Below are 18,127 nucleotides of genomic sequence, written 5' to 3'. Positions count from 1 at the left end.
CCGCCACTGAAAGGAGGGAAAGAAACCCTTCCTACCACATGTGAAAAATCAAACATTGCAGTGCCATTTTTCTCATCTTGGTTAACCAACGTGCTAAAAGCGATGATGATCTTACAGCAATAACGCATGTTGATGTTGTATGCTTGTGTGTGTATGTTAACTAAGTGCATGTGGATGTTGTATGCTTGTGTGTGTGTTAACTAAGTGTAATGGATCAACAAAATAGAGACTTACACACTGGCAGTAAAAGGATCAGAAAGAAAGTGGAGAAAGGGTGTTTCATGTTACTGTCTGGGAAGATCAAACAGTAAAGTTACTTTAGTGATCAGATACCCAGACAGAATTTCTGAGAACATAGTAATAGTTGTAATTTTCTTTCAGCTGAAGAGAATATGAGAATATTATATTAAGGTGAAAGTCTATAAAACCTTCTTAAAACAAACGAATGAATGAATACGATTATATTGCCAAACTAAAGATGTGAACCTTATCATTAAATTAATAGATACTGAATAACCTCCCCTGAAATAAACATCTATTATATGAACACTGGTTTCCTCTACCAAAAAAAACCAACATGAAACAAACACTACAATTTCAAAATCTTACCAGAACAGCATTTCAAAATGTAAACAGCCCTACCTGCTAAAAGCTCCAGAGTTCAAGTGAAGTACTGTGTTTTTAGAATAAATGTAAAAAATTGTGCACAAAATTGAAAACGAATGCTATCGTTTCCTCTCAATGCAGGTCTACAACTAATTTGGTGTGTTGTGAGCCCATGGATGTCAACAGATGCAGCCTACATGTGCATATGTGCAAAATCAGAAGATGCTCAGCATTTTAGTGAAACCTGAAAACCGTTTGTCAGGTTCTGTGTGGATTTAGTGTGTGTGTGTGTGAGTCCTTTGGCTGCTTCCTCATAGCAAAGCTTACCGCACGCATGTGTTGAGGTCCATTTTTTTTCCGTCATCGGCACGCAAGGCAAAGAACAAGTTCCTTTAAATTGATAAATACATCACTTATTCCCTCTGCGGTTATATGTATATATATATATAAGGAAGGTACATACACACAATCGGAGGAAATATGAGGACACAAATATAATTATATTGCTATGTGGTGCAATACCACAGGCTGTGTGTTTATTAAACTGGCTTTTTGTATGAAACAATGGGAGATCCTCAGACTTATGCCAGACAGTGGGTCTAGCTTCTCAATCACAACAACTGAAGAGTGGGTTCATTTCAAAGGTTGCAGAAGCATAAGGTGATAAGAGCAGGCATAAAGTGTAACAGCATAACCAAGATAACATTGTAAATACAGACTTCCCCTGTTGGAAAGTATAATTTCATAGCCATGTACTACATAATAGCTTGAATGCATATTGTAGGCTTCAACAATTTATTGTATAAATACTCATTGCATTATCAAACTGTCATCTACCACATTGACCACCACTTTTCATTTGGGTGCCTAGTGCTTTCAATAATACTGTGAATGCTTTAAATATTAGCAGTAGCATACTAGAAATCCAGAGCCACTTACAGTAAATACATAACCTACATAGAAATAATAAATACAGGGCTACATACAAAACTCTATTCATTCCAATAGAGTGAAAGAGAGCACACAACATTCACATCCTGTTATGCTTTTCCCCTTTCCTTTAGGGTGTTACATTGCTTTTTGTGCATGTAAACGGTCTGCAATGTTACAAAGCCCAAAGTACACCCCAGAGGGAGTAACTGTCCCACAGAAACAACTTCTCAGCTCACTGAAATGCCTCAGTGAAATTCCAGCCCTTGCGTTACACCATGACGCAATCTCATAACACAATCCTTATTGACTGCCTAGCTGACCAATCAGAGCACACTCGGCTTAAAAACACAGGAGCTTTAACAGAAAGTTTTAAGGGTGAACAGAGATGTACAGTACGAGAGAAAAAAAAATTACACCAAAAATTAAATTATGAACATTGAATATAAGGCAACATTCATACGGTCCACTGCTGGATCTACTACATTATTATTTATTACCCTTCATATTAACACATTACATTCATCATGATGATCCTGAAGGTAATGGTGTTTATACCATGTCCATATTGCCCCCTCACAGACCTGCTACATGCTATGTTTTAAATGGTCAAGATTAAGAACTCCTCTCTAATACTGTGAGTAAGATGAAGAGGAGGGCAGTCATGGGACAGATGGAGGAAGATGGGACAGGTGCTCCCGGTGATGCGCTGCAGGTGCCGCTAGGCAGGTTGCTGTTGAGGTTGGATGCGTTGTAGGGAGAGCTGGAAAAACATTCCGCTGCCACCCGGTCACACTCGCAAATGAACAAGTCACACTCATCGTTGCTGGCTGGAAGAGACAGACAGACAGATGGACTGATATATATATATTAGTGCTGTCAAACGATTAAAATATTTAATCGCGATTAATCGCATTTATGTCATAGTTAACTCAAAATTAATCGCGATTAATCGCAATTTTTTATCTATTCTAAATGTCCCTTCATTTATTTATTTTTTCCATCATTTTATTTTTACTTTAATGCCCTTATCAACATGGAAAAGTTGATTGGCTTGCTTTATGCAAATGTTTTATTTTATTGAAAACCAATATTGCCAAACAGGGCGGTACAAAATAAAATTATAAAGTGCACATTTCAGGTTTCAGGGAACATAGCAGTCAGGCCTCTTATTTCAGAAACATTGAACCGTAACAGTTAGGTTACCAATAAAAGGTAAACCTACTACTTCTTTGCTTTCAGCCAGCTGCCTGTTGACATTTTCAGACAACAGTGAAGCTCGCTTCTTTGGCACAACACAACTTTTAAAAGTAAACTTTCCATTCAGAAGCTTTTTATCATCCATTTCGCCGTATCGCGCTCACCATTCACTCAAACCGTAACGTTAGCCTACTACAGAGTTTGCGAGGCCAAAAAGAATGTTAATCTAAAAAAAATAATAATAAAAAAAAAAATAATAATAATAATAAAAAAAAAATTCGCGTTAATCTCGCGATAAAAAAATTAACGGCGTTAATTTGGGTTTGCGTTAACGCCGTTAATAACGCGTTAAACTGACAGCACTAATATATATATATATATATATATATAGATAGATATATATAGATATGGAATATCTATATATAGATAGAGAGACAGAGAGACATCACTGACTAGAAAGTAAACATGTACCACCGTGGCCAGTATAGACTGTCCCCAATAACCCTGAGCACTTGAACAATCCCTATTCTGTACTAGTTTTGTTTAATTTACTTACACAGGCACGTGACTGTCTTGCTGGTCTTATTGCAGGTGAAGTCATAGATGTTTGTGAAAGGACTGTCCAGTAAAAATCGACAGGCATTGTGGTTCTGAGCAAGACCGTAGCATCCATCATGCACTTCGCAGCACCTGGAAGAATGGAGGACTTGTTTTGATCTCAGTATAAGGCTGTTACATAAAACACAGCAGTTTCTATAAAATTAAATAACGCATCTAGACAGAACACATAAGCGAGTTTTTTTAAAGGTGTCCTGTGTGTTGTCAGAAAAAAAGCCTAATTTCTGTGCTAGATTCTAGATGCACAAAAATTCTGTAATTACATAGATGATAAAAAAAAATGTAATGTTTGATCTATGTTTCTTGTACATATCTTTCAAAAGTTATAATAATTGTATACTATTATAATTTATAGTGTTAGAAAATTAACCTGAATGAAGATGGGTTTTGAGTAACAATATCTTGACAGTGATTCGTCAGAACTACAGCACAATGCCCAGCACCCTGTTTAGACTATTGTCTTCCCTTCCACTTCCCTGCCTCTCCCTCTGACCTGTCCAGCTGATCAACAGGCGTGCCTTCTCCTCCCAGTCCACAGAAGCAGCCGTAGTCATTAAAGTCCAGCAGAGGGTTGCTGTTTGGCAGAGTGCACTTGATCATCTCCCGGAACTGGATCAGGTTGCGGTCAGGAACGGACACAAGCAAGGAAACTTAAAACGCAAATCAAAGAGCAAAGGCCATGATAAATAAGATACAATACGAAAATAAAAGAACCAATAAATAACTAAATAAACAAAAGGGCAAGAATTTATACTTACAGACAGGCAAACTAAAGCTGAAGATAAGGAGTGAAGGAAGGAGGTTCATTTTCCTGTTAAAAGAAATATTGAGGTTTAAGACAGTCCTTGCAGACTATATTATGTTAAATAAAAAAACAATAGATAAATAAGTATGCTTTTCTCTGAAATATTGGGCATATGCTAGTAGATTGGTTCCACCTTCCAATGGAACCTGTCAATGGTACATTTCAAAGTTTAGCTGGAGTGTATTACCTAGTTTGCCCAGACAGAACTCAGAACTCTCACCATGCTAAAAATGACGAACCAACACGGGACAAGGGACAGACTGAACTTAAATGTCAGAAGGGGGAAAACGAGTAATGGGAAACCGATGAACTAAACAAGGGGAATTAACGAGACACAGGAGAAACAAATCAGGCAAATAAACAGGGTTATGATTAGGGACAGGAGTCAGGACAGGTGAGGGAAACACAACGGGAAACAGGTGAGGGCACACAATGAAAACAAAGGAACATGTGTATGCGACATGACAAGTCCGTTATATTGTCTTTTGGCAACCAGAGGCCGCCAATGTGCCAAATCTTGGCAATGACTGCCACGATACGTGACAGGCCCATGCTACCACCCTCCACCAAGTTTCATGAAACTCAGCCAGGTCATTTTTCTGTAATCCTACTGACAGACAAACAAACAAACCAACCAACCAACCAAAAAACAAACAAACAAACAAACAGTAATGTAAACATAATCTTCTTGGCAGAGGTAAATATTGCCAATGTTGTGAGAGGTTGGAGAGCATTATCTGTAGTCTCTTTGCTGTATTGCTGACTATTTGCAGGCATACCAATATGATTATATGATAGTCTGCACACATTTTCACTAAGGACTTCTTAAGATACAAGCAGGTTGTCACTCCATCTGATCAATGTGATTGTCATTTGGATATACACAACCAAAAGTAAAACGCATGGTGCACTCAAACACTTTTGTTTATTTTTAACTTTGGGCACTGTGTGGAGATCAAGATGAAATGACAATTTTGTCACATGTCATGGCAGATGATATATCCTGCAATACGGTATAATGTCCAGAGATAAGAGTGTCATATGACTGTTGATAGCTGTCATAAAATACTTGATGCTTTGACAGCTCATATGTAATTAATGCTGTAATGACAATTAGGCCTTCAGTTAATATAGGCAGCAATGGCAACACGACACTGGCAAATACACTCATATAAACCTGCTGACAGGGCTTTTGATGTTATAAAACTAACTGAGATTAATCTGAATCTGTGTCTCATTCAAGTCTTGACAAAAGCAGGCATTAGCCAGCACATTCCAAAAGGCTTTCGTCCCTGAACTTGATACTATAGCCTGCTTATTTTGATGTGAAAGAGCCCTGAACAAAAGACATCTCTATAGGTAAAGTATTCTGCTATGAAAAATACCCCTGTGGAATCCTTGAACAGTTCAATATTACAGTTGTGATCATCAAAGACTCCATTCATTCCTCCTGTTCACAGTATTAGCTTTTGGCAGATGGCCTGGGGTTCAGGTTGAAGAGGGCTGGGAAGAATTTCGCTAACGCTCCCTTTGCACATTCTGGATGGAAATTAACTTTTACAGAGGCTTGGAGTTGTCTGTGTACGAAGAGTGGAAGTAGATCATTTGCCTTAGTCTCCTTTACAAGTAATTAATGAAGTTTATATCCACCTATAGCCCTCCCTAGCAATAAACTTAAAATCAATGTCATTGTTTTTACAGAGTTATTGGTTGTAATGTTGTTTTAGTCAGATACTAAAAATCACCTACCTTTTCTTTTCAAGGTAATTCCTTGATATACTTTTTTCAGAGATGAAGTAGGTGAAAAATTGTGTTTTTTCAGGAAGGTTTGCGCTGGCCTGGAGTCGAAAGAGACTGATGGCCTGGAGTTGGTACAGACAGCTTTTATAGCATACCGAGCTTTCTCACCTGTCTCGCCTGATCAGGTGATCAGGTTTTTCAGGAAGGTCTGCGCTGCCTGGAGTTGAAAGAGACTGATGGGATGTTCGGCCAGCTCCAGGTTTCATCGTACAGACAGCTTTTATAGCATACCGAGCTTTCTCACCTGTCTTGCCTGTCTCGCCTGATCAGATTTTCCACCTGTGTGTATGTTATCAGCTGCTTACCTCATATAACCAGTTTGTGAGCTGGCTGCTAACGTGAGACCTTATGCAGACAGCGTGCACTATGTTATGGGCACACCCATATTGTAAGGGAACATAGTTTAACATCTTACCTCACCCTCTCATCACCTAGATAAACTAGAGCAGTTAGACACGCCACACAAGACACCCAAAGGCTCTCCCAGTCACTTACTCTTAAATTATCAAGTCATGTTCTGCTGAATGACAAAAATCTATTTGGGAAATGGATGTAACAAGACTATGCTTTATCATTGTATTTAACTACAGTTTTATGCAAAAGTTTGCTAAAGCACCCCTGATAATTATCATTATTTCAGATTATAATCTGGTGGTCTTTCAAAGCAGCAATTCAATTTGGACATAATTTACACATGGGAAAGGTAACTTTTCAGATCTGTAATAACATTTATTGAATCGACAGAAACAATGCAGGTAGCATCATACCAATAACAGATATGTGCAAAAATGTGGGCACCCCAGTGGAATAATCACATAAATATTTAGTAGAGCCTCCCTTTGCTGAAGTAACAGCCTTTAGACGCTTCTTATGATAAATCCCTGAATTCTGACTGCAGGTATTTTGGACCATTCCTCCTTACAAATTGTCTCTGAGTCAGGATTGATGGCTTCCGAGCATGGACAGCCCACTTCAGATATTTTTCTTGACCTACCACATCTTTCCTTCACAAGGACTGTTCCTGTGGCTTTCCATTTTCTTACTACATTTCTGACTGTGGAGACAGACACCTCTGGCGGGTAGAGGCGGGCAAATGTTGGTTTTGAGGGATGTTGTGCATATAAATATTTATAGACAACGTATTTATTATGTATTATGTAGTCTTTAATATAGAAATAGATACACAACAACTGTATTTGTTAACAAAAAATAAATAATTAATTTATTATTATGTATGTATTCACAATGAATTTATTCAAAATCACTTATTTATCATTATAACAACTAACTATAGCAATAATGTTAATAATAATAATAATAATAATAATTTTTTCATGACTTTTTATATTACAACAAAATCATTCATATGAACATCACAGCAACAGTTGATGTATAGTTGATGTATATATGATCGGGATATGCATTATAATTTAAAACAATGGCCAGTAGTAGTGTGTGTGTGTGTGTGTGTGTGTGTGTGTGTGTGTGTGTGTGTGTGTGTGTGTGTGTGTGTGTGTGTGTGTGTGTGTGTGTGTGTGTGTGTGTGTGTGAGTAAGAGAGGGGGGCACAAAGTGTCAGTGATACAGAATTGAGGAGAAACTATGAGATTGGAAACAAATCTCAGATAGAAATCATATATGGATCTATTCAGAATAGCAGTTCAAATGAACTACTGTTTTGTAGTATTGTATATGTGGGTGGCTGACTTGGCTGCCCTACCTGTTTTCTTAGATGGTGTGTACTTTGTAGGCTTAGTATAGTTTATTTTGCAAAACAAAAGAGAGCACAAAGTGCTGTTGTTCAAACTTGTTATATTCTCTGTAACTGTTTTTTTTTTAACCAAACTGAAAGTCCTCTTTGAGAAGGCATTGCTATGTGGAATAAAAAGTAATGCCTGACATGTTGACGGACGTCATTCTTACCGCCGTGCCCGGGAGGGGGGCGGGAGATGGGCAAAAAGAAATACAAGAGAAACGCGGGAGTTGGCAGGTCTATTCATGATTGGTTGCAACTTTATTTGCAGTTTAAGTTTCAATTAGCTAATCAAAATAATTGTTTCAATTTGTTTCAACCAATCAGCATTAAGTGACTACAGGTATTCAAATCAACACACTTAAAAGGGTGCCAACATTTATGCACAACCTATTTTTCACATTCGATTTTATTTCATACAACTCAATACTGCTACATTAAGAATTTTTGTCTGAAAAACCTCCCATTTCCAGCTTTCTCTAGAAAATGAATGACATATTGCTATGATGTTTTCTTATTTAGATAGAGCAAATTAACATGCAACCTCAGAGGGTAGCCCAAACCCTTGCATAATACTGTATGTTTTGTTTTGTATTACATCATTTCCAGTGCACTCATAACACTCCAGATGGTTTGTTTCCAGGCTCTGACAGTCTCCACTTCCCCACAGTTCTCTAAATATACTTTTCCTGCTTCCCTTATCACCTGTTGTGACGTTCTCTTTCCCCTGTCTTCTCTCTATATATAACACACATCTGGCTGAGCACTCTCTCTGGATCGGAACTCTGCCACCATGAACTTCTCTGGCCTTGTTTTGCTGGTATTTGCAGGTGAGACCTGAACTCTGGGATCTTCCATCATTTTACTCTCAATCCCCTCTCACCTTCTTTCTTGTCTTTAATCTCTTGCTTCACTCTCTCTCCTTCGCAACTAGCATGCATCTGTGCCTAAAGGCTGTCCTGTTTCTTACCTATGTCTCTCTAAGATCATGCTTGTTGGCCCATAACCAGAGCAACATAGGTATCTTAGTTTGAAAGCCATAATGAAATATCACTCTTATTTTTTGTGTTGATATAGGTGTCTTTGGATGTAGTGCACCTGCACAGCTGAAATACAGTGTCCAGTGACAATAAGTACAAGTCGATGTAGCGTCAACATGGCAGAACATTTACTTAGATCATTTAAAAATGTCCTTTTCTGTTTTACCAGTTAATAGTGATATGCAGGTTTCATAACACCAAATGTTTCATATGAAACATAGCACCCATTTACTTCATTTAAGTCTGCCACATTCAGAGCAATTCTGGAAGATGAATATGAATAGTCATATTATTCTTTGTACAGACTAAGCAAGGCCTCAATCACCTGAACCTCTGAACTGTTGTATCTGATCTGACAAATTTGAGTTCTGGCACTTGTCATATCCGTTTGATTATAATCTAAACATGGACTTCAAGAACATTATATGGCACTGACGCAGACACTAGTTTTAACTACTCATATAACATTGTTTTGTTTTATAGTTTATGTTATTACGTGGAATAGTGTACAATTTATCATTCCAAAAACAGACACAATTCAGGGTTACACTAATTTTGTAAATGATGTAACCCAGCTGTAGCGATATTGGTTTTATTGGTAAGTAATTGTTATTTATGGAACAAGCATTTATAATCATGGACAGAATCCATTCAGGTATTTCCACATTCATGTCCACCTTCTCTCTGCCCTCCTGTCTCTGTCTGTGAACCAGTCAGCGGTGCCCTCGGTGCCCATGTGCCTCTTGCCCTCTGGCAGTTTGGGAAGATGATCCAGTGCACCCAGCCCAAAGTCAACCCCTTCATCTACAATGATTATGGCTGTTGGTGTGGCCTCGGGGGATCTGGTCAGCCCAAAGATGACATCGACATGTACGGGTCTTTCACACACCTAACCACACAGTGACCATGTGAGAGGCTAGTGCTGGGTCTGTTGCTGAAACTCTGCTGTCTGTTGCTGTGTGACTGATTCTTATCTGGCATTGAGATAAAAGTTCACGTGGCTGGCCTTAAATGTTGCTGAATTTTCTGAATATATGTGACCTTCCTATCTCTTCGGAAATGTCAACCAGCTGCATGTGACAACTGATTTCTCAGTGGGGGTGGGGAAATTTGTGACTCTTTATCTTCTGTGGGGAGGCAGTAACAGAGGAAGTAATCAGAACACACCATATGGACACCAGTTCAACACCTGTGAACCCCAAACTCTTTCACAGGTTTACAGATTGGGTGCCATGTATGGCAATATGGGATGGTACTCAGAGTCTCTCTCCTCTCTCTCTCTTCTCTCTCTCCCTCAGGTGCTGCCAAGTTCATGACCGCTGTTATGCCGCCAGTAGGAAGCTACCAGAGTGCAGGCCCATAATTGACGTGCCATACATCAAAGTGTATGACTTTACCTGTTCCACACAACAAGTCAGCTGCTCAGGTGAGGGCTTCAAACAGGACAAACCAGTCACACCCAGTGAACCGGCCACAATTGTGTGTTTACATTTACGGCAACTTATCTCTATGGCCAGTCAGGTTATAATAAACAGATTATCAGTGGCATGTCCAGTTAACGTGACCTTATCTTGACCATAACCTCAACATCTTCCTACATCTATTTGTATTCCTCATTGCCATCAGGAGGGCTGGATTGTGACAAACATCGGCCCTGGCATTTTGGCGCACCAGGGCTTTGTGCTTCCCTTAAATGTGTTACAGTGTAGGCTACCCATTGTACCATATGCCCAAACCACAAAGCTTTGCAAGTGGTTAAGTCGACAATACAATCTACGATCTAATTTTTAATAGTCCAATGAGGTATTTTTATGAAGACGTTAAGTAAGAGTTCATTGAGTATTAACATATCAGGTACAGAATTATTGGATTCCCTGATAAAGATGTGCAGAAAGCATCTTTATAAAAAAAGATACAATATTGAAATAATACTACATTGCTAATGGCCAAGTTGTTATGGGAGGTATTACTTCTAAATATTCTCCAGTGTCACTTTCCATGAACAAAGTAATCAAAGCTTAAAGTGGGGTAATGCTGTTTGTTCGTTTGGGATCTTGAGCACTCAAGTTAAATAGGTGTGGCTTTAGAAACATTCTCAATGACATATTTATCCTGTACAGTGACTGCCTAACAAACCCCTATTACTGTGCGCAGCCTCCAATGACGCATGCCAGGCTGCTGTGTGTGAATGTGACCGTATCGCTGCCCACTGCTTTGCCCGATATGCAGCCACCTACAACTCTGACTACAAGAACCTTGCACCCAAAGTTCACTGCCTTAACTGAGGTCTTCACAAATGTGCTTGTGTCAACAAAATGTGTACTGACCTGAAAACAATAAAAAAATGTTGAATTCTTGAGTGACCTTGATGTGTGTGTCTGTACTACTTTTGATTAACACAAAAAACAAAAACCTTCAGTTCAAGACAAGCAGTCTGAGTTTGATTAGCAGTCAGAGTATGATTTATTTTGAATTAAATTATAAAAGAACATTATGATTAAGAGCCAACAATTTATGAAACAAAGGCAGCAAGTACCTGCTGCACTGTTCTACATGTTAACATACATTTACAAACCACATGGATAACCTGATACATTCCTGATAGATCCCAAACTACAGGTTTGTAATAAGTCTCTGTCTCGAACTGATTGTCACTTTCTTTTATATGAAATATATATAATGCTTTCAATATATATATCAAAATAACTTTTATCCCCAGTTTCTCCCACACCTGTGAATATTGTCCACACAGAGGTTTTGCAATAACGAAGGGCGGTGTGTTCCACATAGTGCAGGGTTATTCTGAGAAACCCATAGCTGATTCTGACAAAAAAGGTGTGTCAGATAACACGCACACACACCCAAACACACATATACATACACACTTGTGCGTCAGATAACACCCACACACCCAAACACACACATACATACACACTTGTGTGTTTTGCTATATGGGTTTGTAGAGTAAAGTAGTGACATACTTCTTTTTATATCGGTGAGTTCCGCTAAGAACCATCACACCATCCTGAAAGAAGATGAAATAACAATATGTTTGTTAATAGCTAATGAAGTATTTCTTTTCATACATATTCTTCCATTTCTCAGGCACATATTAGCATCTTCACGACCATCTATCCCTTGGTTTTCATCTATTGACTCTCCCTTAAAACAAGTATGGTTTTAATCCAAATAAATGCAGTCAGAACGTCAACAAATGGTTGTTTCCACTTGGTTTATCTGAATCTTAACGCCTGTGCAGAAACAAACAAAGAACCTTCACTGTGTTTTCAACTCAAATTAACCCTAACCCACAAACATACCTTAATGGAGAGTGCATACAGGTGATTTAGCATCACATGGTTGGGTTCAGGGAGCAGCGCTGGATCACACTGTGAACAGATTACACAAATTTTACTGCGCAGAATACTTAATGCTTTGCATTTACTGCACTAAATGAAACCATCTACTTTGATGTTCAATAGAGAACGAGAGGTTCTAGGTAAGAGAGAGAATACATTTGTAATCCCTGAATATGTGGAAAAGTTAAATGAGATTTATTATTCCAGTAATAGGAACATGGCCTTGAATGGCCATGGCCTGGATTCTACAGAGTGACACCCAGTTTGGAGAACACTTACAGAGACACCCAGTTTGGAGAACACTTACAGTGACACCCAGTTTGGAGAACACTTACAGTGACACCCAGTTTGGAGAACACTTACAGTGACACCCAGTTTGGAGAACACTTACAGTGACACCCAGTTTACAGTACACTTACAGTGACACCCAGTTTGGAGAACACTTACAGTGACACCCAGTTTACAGTACACTTACAGTGACACCCAGTTTGGAGAACACTTACAGTGACACCCAGTTTGGAGAACACTTACAGAGACACCCAGTTTGGAGAACACTTACAGTGACACCCAGTTTGGAGAACACTTACAGAGACACCGGTGTGCTTATTGAGGAGAACCTGCAGCAGGTGTGGAGGCAGGATGGGAGGGGACTTCAGCTTGGCGTCGGGCCGCACAGAGTAAGGCTCCTGGTGGTAGGGCCCTGGTGGGGAGCTGGACAGGTCTGGAAGAAGGAGATAGATTTTCTAGAACGTTCCTTGAAGAAGCCCAAGAGGACAGTGAGGTGGTCTCTGAAAACTGATCTTACTCCTTGTATGCTTAATCCCAAATGCATACATGTCGTGTGTGTTTGTGTGTGTGTGTCTGTCTGTCTGTCTGTCTTTTTAACTTTAGTACTTAATGAATAATGAAAACAAAACTTTACCTGATATGTCAGCAGTCTTTTCTGAGTCGATTTTCAGGGCATCAAACACTTCAAAGTCAGTCTTCTTCACCCTGATCACATTATTCACAGTGCCAGTTTTGCCACATGCCATAGGCTAGAAACGACACAGGTATTTGGGTTATGACATGAAAAACATAGTTGACTTCAGAAATTGTTTTGTTAAGGGGCTTGAACTAATTTGGAAACAGACTGCTAAGCACAGGGGAATTATGTTTTAAACCATTGATCCATTCAGTAGACTTCATCAGTTACAGTAGTGCATCGTCACTCTTCTGTCTATTTCCATACAAAGCTGTACGGATTTGCTATTTCCTTACTGTTCTATAACATAATGTACAATATTCTGTATTACATGCCACAGAGTGTGGTTATGTCAGGGGTCTAGTTTTGTAACAGGATTTCACCCTCACCTCTGTTGGGTCCAACGTCCACTGCCCATCCACATAATATTTGTACTGGTGCTCCCCCTCTGGTAGGTCAAGAACTGCTACAAAGTTGTTCTGACTTTAAGGTGGTATAGACACAAATACATTTCAGTTAAAATTAATTGAAAAAATACCAGCCTACAAGCTTACCTCGATATATTTAGTAAATCTACTCTAAAAAAACATACTTTACTGGTCATGGCAAAATATGTGTTGAAAACAATATTCTCAATAATGCAGTTCAATCAGTACAATCACTGCTCACATACATTACAATCACCTCACTTCCACGGCACCTAGCTTTCAGGTATTTGTATTCAGGTGAAAATTCAGTCAACAGGCAGTCATTTTTTTTCTCAACTATGAGCACCACTGACATCTAGTGGGTTACATGGTACACAACAGGTACACACCAACTCAAAACGTTTGGCACAGTCTGTAAGCAGGGTTGCCAACTCTAACGCATTTGGCTTTTATATCCTGTCTCGCTAACGTGGAAACAAATTCCATTGACTTTCCAGTGACATCACTGGATGATCTCTGCACCTGCGGGAGAGAGGGATCTTGGTGGTCCAGTTGTTAAATGAACCAGACAGGTAGACCTCCCGTCCTCCGCCAGTCCATCGGAACATTGTTGGCCGATTTTGTGAAGGGCATTTGATGTCTGACTCCAGATCTTGTTGCCAGGCGAGAAACTCCTGAGCCTCAGGACCCTGTAAGGATGATAACGTTGACAGAGGCAGAACTAATGCATTCTTGAGGACCTGAGACCTTGAGCCCATTTCACTTGAGACGCTTTTCACGGTAGCATATCATTAATTGCTCAAAATTGACTAAACAGTAATTGATGCAGTAATAAGAAACTGGGCCTGTCTGTCTGTACAGACAATAGTAGCCTACTGGAGACAGCAGGTTGTATAGGAAGAGTAAAGTGAGAAGTAATCTATGGTAAAGGAAACTACACGTGAAACAACATTTAACACGCACTTTAGGATCATCCGCATGAAACAAATCTGCATCCTCGCTGCTGTCCATCAAGATATTGGAATGATGTTCCTCCTTCGCCTTCTCGCTGTCCCGACGGTGTCTCTCACCATGCCCCCCGCCGTGACCTCTCTCGCTGTTGGTGTTACCCATCGCTGTGCCCGGTGCAGTAGGCCAATGCAGTACACTGACAGACACACAACGAGGCTTTAGCTATAGTTGAATTGTTATACCTCACTGTTTCTCCTGCTAGCCAACAATTAAACCATACAATCAAGTGTGTAACCTTTGGTCGTCATGCATGATGCCTGCGAACTCATGCAGGATACTTGTCTCAGCTAGGTGTCGCAACATCACAACATCACTGGACTGACTGAATATTGTCATACTGTGTGCTGTACAATACACTGTACACATTGAGTACAACACAATACATTTCCATTAGGCCAATTTCAGGTTCTTAACAGATTAGGGCATTACAGATAAGATTTTGCGCTAAATAGCGCAACTCCAGATCAACAGGGTGAGTTCCGCTGACCTCAAACAAATATCTACACAAAAACCTACGGTACATCATCGTGCAACCAGGTCATCTCGTACCTTAATATGAGAGTTGAAATCGAGCTTTAAAAAACAATTCACATTGCCATTCCAAATCCCGCACAGCGTCCTTGTCTTGGGTTAACTTTTAACGAGGACAAACCCCTTCCGCATCCGATGGACTTTGTTCAGTGTAGACAACTTGTAGACCAACCTACAATATTTTGACTAAAAACAATGGCATCTGTAATCTGAGACGATGGAGGATCACGGCATTATCTAATGGCGAATACGTAACTAAGGTTATGGCGATGGTAATAAAAAAAAAATAAAAAAACATGTTTTTGTTTCCGCTACTTTTCTTAGCAACCTGTTGTATTTACCAGTTCAGAAACGTCACAGCTTTGTCTGCTTCTGTTTTTGTTCTTCCGTAAGGTGAACTAGTAGATCATGAAGTAAACCATAGGCCCAAACTAATGCGTTCAGTTATCAGACAGGAACAAAATATTTGTAAATAGCTTAGAACAAAACATTTGTTAAATTTGCCTAATGTAGGCCTAGTATTTTGCAGCAACTACATTTAGGGGATGGACGATCAGATTTCGGTCACCACGCAGTTGGATAATGTGCACATACTATTAACGCTCTAACTTATCTTAAATTGACAATTGTCCCTGTGTACTTCAGTGACGTGGCATTTATTTATATGATGGTAGATATTAAGTTGAGTTTCAGGTTATGGTGTCTGGTACAACATCATTTTATTATGATTTATTCAGGTGGTCTTTGCCTCTGAGCTCTGGGCAGTAATGCCAATACCACGGGGCACCTACTGGAAAAAACGCTCAGTTCCTGCCTTATTGGTATAATGGACAGATCCCTTAGGAATGATACTGAGGCTGAAGTGATTAATGGCATACCTTTGCCCCATTAAACTAGGTCTGTGATGGAAGCCACCAACTGCGTATTAGCTACGTCTCATCTTAACTACTCCTGTCTGTGTCACATTCTCACGGCTATTGCATTTCACTGCGTCATGCCACAGCAACACAACACTCTGGGAAGCATGGGCAGGGGGCCTGCATCGGATCCATAGACTGTATACACACTTAGATAAACACAGACGGAGGTGCGAACAGTGGACCAATAGGCCCTGGGCATTGGAGAGACTTGGCACCCGCTTGGAAAGTTGCAGGGACCATGTATGGCATGGCCTGTTTTGTCTGATCCTGATCACTATACAGTACAGTTTCATCTATCGCTCATTACTGAGCATATCCCATCCTTCACAGTCTCTTTCGGCATCCATTCATGCAAATCTGTGAAACACTTGTCAGAGTTTGCAAAGCAATCCTCTTCGTCATCGTCATCATCATCATCAACACTATCACAACCAGCCTCAATATTGCGTTTGGCTCCGATGCAAAGGGTGTAAATCAGTGGAGCCAGTTTGGCATCATCCTCAGTGCCAGGTTTATAGGGAATTTGGGCGCTATATTTAGGCAGGGCCGGTGATACGATTACATATCGGAATACAGGATCCTCTAGACTCTGCAGATTGCTGTGGGTGTGAAAGCAGCGAGGGAAAGGAGGCCAGAGGAGAGGAAGAGGGGAAAACCAGAGAGACTGAGAGGGGGCGGGGGGGCGGGAGCGGAGGAGTGGCTAAGTGGCTAGCAGAGAGAGCAGTAGTGAGGGACTCAGTGATGGCAAGAGTAGAAAGTGGTATCAGGGAGAGAGAGTGAGTGAAAGTAAGAAAATATTCAATATAAAACATTTTATAGTAGTAGTAATAATAGTAATAATATAAACACAAGGGCCCTCATTCTCGAACATTTTCTGAAGTTTCTTCTGAAATGTTTCTTACGGGCTTCGGAAAAACAACGTAAGCAAAAGACATCCGCCAAATTCATGCACGCTTGAAAATGTGGTCCTACGCAGCAGAAGTTTTCTGGGCTGTGCTCCCCCGGAAGAGTTTTCTTAAATTGAAAGCGCGTTCTCGTGCTCCTGAATTTGCATACATACACGCCCTGCCAGCTCTTTATAAGGGCACGCAACCGTAGTGACGTGTGCAGTCGGAATCGACCGAATCTACACGAAAGCAACTCGTAAACGAGTCATGTCAAAGCGGAAAGCGATCACCCTCGAGTAAACGCAGATCTAACTTCAACTATATATGTCTATGACTTGAACGGTGCAGAGATGGACTGTTGCAGGATGTAGATGTGTCCATTCTATTCCACTATAGCTATATCAACGTAATTGAGTTTAGTGCTTATTTATTTATTCACTTACATTTGCAGTGTTCGTGTACATTACATTTAGTCATTTAGCAGACACTTTTGTCCAAAGCGACGTACAAGGGATAGAACAGTCAAGCTACGAGCAATAGAGACCTAGTGTAACAATAAATACTACTTTACATAAGAAATAGAAAAACGAAATAGGAAATAAAAACGAAGTGCAGGAATGTAACTGCTATAAGTGCAAGTTAAGCACTAGTCGAAGTGCCAGTTAGGAAGGGAGGTGCTCTCTGAAGAGTTGGGTCTTCAAAAGCTTCTTAAAGGTAGAGAGGGACACTCCTGCTCTGGTAGTGCTAGGCAGTTCGTTCCACCAACGTGGAACTACTTGAAAATTCTGGATTGCCGTACTTGCACAGAAGGCAGTGCCAAACGACGCTCACTAGACGAGCGCAGCATTCCGGTGTAGTGCTTTTATTTATTTTATGACATCACAGTGCCTCGTAGAATCATGACTATAGGCCTACATGTGAAACGTAATTGTTAATGATACTTTAATCCGAGGATCTGTAGAGTTGATGTGAACGCAATCACCAACGATTTCTCACAAATTCATTAACACGGAGAGTTTTCTTAAATGCGATTCCCCAAAAAACCACAAGATGGCCCACGGGGCCATCTTGTGGTTTTTTAAGGAATCGCATTTGAGAAAACTCTGGCCGAGTTACGACTGCTATTTCGAGTTCGGAAAGTCTTCTGAAGTTCAGAGCAAATCCCAGATGAGAAAACTTTCATGAATGCCAAATGTTGTCCTAAATCCAATTCCTCTTAAATTCCTCTTAAATTCCTCTTAAATTCTTCTTAACTGCGTTCGAGAATGAGGCCCAA

The 18,127-nt window shown here is 40.0% G+C and overlaps 3 protein-coding genes across 5 annotated transcripts; 1 reads left to right on the top strand and 2 right to left on the bottom strand.

Moving 5' to 3' along the window:
- LOC105899090 (phospholipase A2, minor isoenzyme-like) lies at positions 1–4,454 on the bottom strand. Of its 2 annotated transcripts, none has more exons than XM_031570783.2 (5): positions 4,347–4,454; positions 4,113–4,165; positions 3,848–4,004; positions 3,293–3,426; positions 1–2,366 (listed from the first exon to the last, which is right to left on the bottom strand). In XM_031570783.2, the coding sequence occupies exons 2-5, from the start codon at positions 4,159–4,161 to the stop codon at positions 2,152–2,154; spliced, it is 555 nt and encodes a 184-aa protein (XP_031426643.1). In that variant the 5' UTR covers positions 4,162–4,165; positions 4,347–4,454; the 3' UTR covers positions 1–2,151. The 2 variants fall into 2 exon arrangements, with proteins under 2 accessions (XP_031426643.1, XP_031426644.1); XM_031570784.2 differs by having other exon boundaries at positions 4,380–4,439.
- Positions 4,455–8,338: 3,884 nt separating this feature from the next.
- On the top strand, positions 8,339–11,108 carry LOC105899085 (phospholipase A2-like). Of its 2 annotated transcripts, none has more exons than XM_012826219.2 (4): positions 8,339–8,541; positions 9,465–9,621; positions 10,050–10,177; positions 10,906–11,108. In XM_012826219.2, the coding sequence occupies exons 1-4, from the start codon at positions 8,505–8,507 to the stop codon at positions 11,034–11,036; spliced, it is 453 nt and encodes a 150-aa protein (XP_012681673.2). In that variant the 5' UTR covers positions 8,339–8,504; the 3' UTR covers positions 11,037–11,108. The 2 variants fall into 2 exon arrangements, with proteins under 2 accessions (XP_012681673.2, XP_031425847.1); XM_031569987.1 differs by lacking the exon at positions 8,339–8,541 and adding an exon at positions 8,755–9,349.
- An 82-nt stretch (positions 11,109–11,190) lies between these two features.
- prkab1b (protein kinase, AMP-activated, beta 1 non-catalytic subunit, b) lies at positions 11,191–15,320 on the bottom strand. The gene is made up of 8 exons (XM_012826224.3): positions 15,063–15,320; positions 14,466–14,649; positions 14,025–14,191; positions 13,464–13,557; positions 13,033–13,147; positions 12,698–12,831; positions 12,072–12,140; positions 11,191–11,776 (listed from the first exon to the last, which is right to left on the bottom strand). Exons 2-8 carry the CDS (start codon positions 14,613–14,615, stop codon positions 11,699–11,701), a joined length of 807 nt encoding a protein of 268 aa, XP_012681678.1. The 5' UTR covers positions 14,616–14,649; positions 15,063–15,320; the 3' UTR covers positions 11,191–11,698.
- Between the last annotated feature and the right edge of the window lie 2,807 nt (positions 15,321–18,127).

This window comes from Clupea harengus, chromosome 7 (genome assembly GCF_900700415.2).
Source record: "Clupea harengus chromosome 7, Ch_v2.0.2, whole genome shotgun sequence".
In the NCBI taxonomy this organism is placed as follows: Eukaryota; Metazoa; Chordata; class Actinopteri; order Clupeiformes; family Clupeidae; genus Clupea; species Clupea harengus.
Note: the sequence above shows the minus strand (reverse complement) of the source record. Positions and strands in the feature narration are given on the sequence as shown.

Bases quoted from the DNA above. Each gene is read 5' to 3' on its own strand.
- LOC105899090 (XM_031570783.2), bottom strand. From the start codon at position 4,161: ATGAACCTCCTTCCTTCACTCCTTATCTTCAGCTTTAGTTTGCCTGTC. The intron at 4,005-4,112 runs GTAAGTATAAAT...TTGCGTTTTAAG, and splicing joins CAGCTTTAGTTTGCCTGTCT to TTTCCTTGCTTGTGTCCGTT. The intron at 3,427-3,847 runs GTCAGAGGGAGA...CCATTCTTCCAG, and splicing joins CCTGTTGATCAGCTGGACAG to GTGCTGCGAAGTGCATGATG.
- LOC105899085 (XM_012826219.2), top strand. From the start codon at position 8,505: ATGAACTTCTCTGGCCTTGTTTTGCTGGTATTTGCAG. The intron at 8,542-9,464 runs GTGAGACCTGAA...TCTGTGAACCAG, and splicing joins TGTTTTGCTGGTATTTGCAG to TCAGCGGTGCCCTCGGTGCC. The intron at 10,178-10,905 runs GTGAGGGCTTCA...TACTGTGCGCAG, and splicing joins ACAACAAGTCAGCTGCTCAG to CCTCCAATGACGCATGCCAG.
- prkab1b (XM_012826224.3), bottom strand. From the start codon at position 14,615: ATGGGTAACACCAACAGCGAGAGAGGTCACGGCGGGGGGCATGGTGAG. The intron at 13,558-14,024 runs GTGCAGAGATCA...ACCACCTTAAAG, and splicing joins AAGATCCCTCTCTCCCGCAG to TCAGAACAACTTTGTAGCAG. The intron at 12,141-12,697 runs GTAAGTGTTCTC...ATCTGTTCACAG, and splicing joins ATAAGCACACCGGTGTCTCT to TGTGATCCAGCGCTGCTCCC.